The 1,665-nt window shown below is 27.0% G+C and overlaps 1 protein-coding gene across 1 annotated transcript in view; it reads left to right on the top strand.

The window, feature by feature from the left end:
* The window catches only part of LOC106109097 (solute carrier family 2, facilitated glucose transporter member 3-like), a 14,521-nt gene extending 13,005 nt beyond the window's left edge, over window positions 1-1,516 (top strand). The window contains exon 9 of the mRNA XM_013290500.1: window positions 1,482-1,516. Coding sequence (XP_013145954.1) covers window positions 1,482-1,516 — 35 coding nt within the window. The remainder of the gene's footprint in view (window positions 1-1,481) is intronic.
* The last annotated feature ends 149 nt before the right edge of the window (window positions 1,517-1,665 follow it).

The following is a 1,665-nucleotide window of genomic DNA, read 5'->3' as shown; positions in this document are numbered from 1 at the left end:
CCACCCCCACGATTCACTACCAAATCGCATGTACAATGGCTTCCGAGCCACCAGTCTTCCTTCAAAACAAATTGGCGGTACAAAATCACAAAAATCATTTTAGCAGCATTAATTTCTATCCGAAATGTCTATGAGATGGTCACTATTTTTACATTGAAACAGAAAGCACGAATTTGGATTTCATGTTGCCATTTTGTTCGAACACATTCAAGATGGCGGCAACAAAACGCAACTTTTGTTTGCAAATTGTTGAACTTCATTTAACTCTAAAATTGACTGTCTTTTTTCGGAACGTTGTAGTAAAAATACTTTTTAGTTATAGCCCATTTTATCGTTTTTTAGTTTAAAGGTAAGTTAGTTTTATTTTAGTGTATGGTGGTAATATTGTTTTATAATTTTGTTGTTACATTTCTAATATTTCTCTTAATTGTCAATATTTTTAAGCACTGCCGAATGATCGTATTTCTGATGTTGCATAATTTAATGGTAAATGAATTACTCCATCCATATTTATATTTACAATCTAGTCGTAACGGCGGATATCTTAATGTATATATTTCATTATATAAATTTTTTATATTTATTAAAAACAAGGTCATGGTTTCCAGTGATCGTAATTTTATTTGTATATGCATTTCAATGGAAATTAGTACATGATAGAATATATGGCAACACAAGTGAAGATAATAATCTGACATTTTTTACAAAACAGTACGAATTTACGATTTTAAAAATCTAATTAGATTTTTCTGTTATTCAAAATGCGGTTTCATATTTCAATGGCTTCAAATAATACTTGTATACATTTTTTTATGATTCGCGAATAATCTTTTTACAGTTTTAATAATTAATAAATAAAATTGTAGAAATTAGTAGGTTTTAGATGTAAGTATTAAAACGCACAAACATTGGTTCCATAGAGTAATTAAATATTTTGCACTTTTTAGTGCCAACTTTCACGTGTCTTCCACGAATTTTGTACCGTGGATGTTTTAATAGTGAGATTTAAATAAGAAAATTATTATTAACTAGTAAAACAAGTTTATTTGGAAACTAACATTTGTAATTTTTTTTAAGCTTTTTTAAATTAATAACAATGTGAAATAAAGACAATTTGTAAGAAATATTTTTGAATTATGTACAGCAATCAGTGCATGTGTTGCCTACTTAATATAGTTTTTTTAGTTTTATAAATTAGGTTGATACGGTTAGCAAATAGGCTTTATTGCATAATTTTACTTTAGTTACCATAAATATGTTATGAATGCTCAATAGTGTGGTATCTTTTTATACTTGCAATCATTGTATATTGAGAAATAAAATGTTATATTCAATTTGTTGTTTTATTTAATTTATTGGTATTAAATATAAAATTATTCATCACGGCGTTATAGTATTTCTTTTTTTTGAATGCCTAGAAATATATTTTTCTGTAAATGAAATTTTCTCATAATTTCATTGCACTTATTAACATTTTTCAGCAAGTTATGCAGTAAAAGACGAAAACTGTCCATAGTCCATAGTCCGCCGATTTAAAATAAAAATAAAACAATTAAAAACCTTGGTTGTCTATGTCTTCTACACTGATCTGTTTAAATGGATAGACTTGTAAATACAGCTTTTAATTCCTTCCGACTTTAACGTCTTTACTGTTAGTTAAAAACT

This window comes from Papilio polytes, unplaced genomic scaffold, assembly GCF_000836215.1.
Source record: "Papilio polytes unplaced genomic scaffold, Ppol_1.0 DF821289.1, whole genome shotgun sequence".
NCBI lineage: Eukaryota > Metazoa > Arthropoda > Insecta > Lepidoptera > Papilionidae > Papilio > Papilio polytes.
Note: the sequence above shows the minus strand (reverse complement) of the source record. Positions and strands in the feature narration are given on the sequence as shown.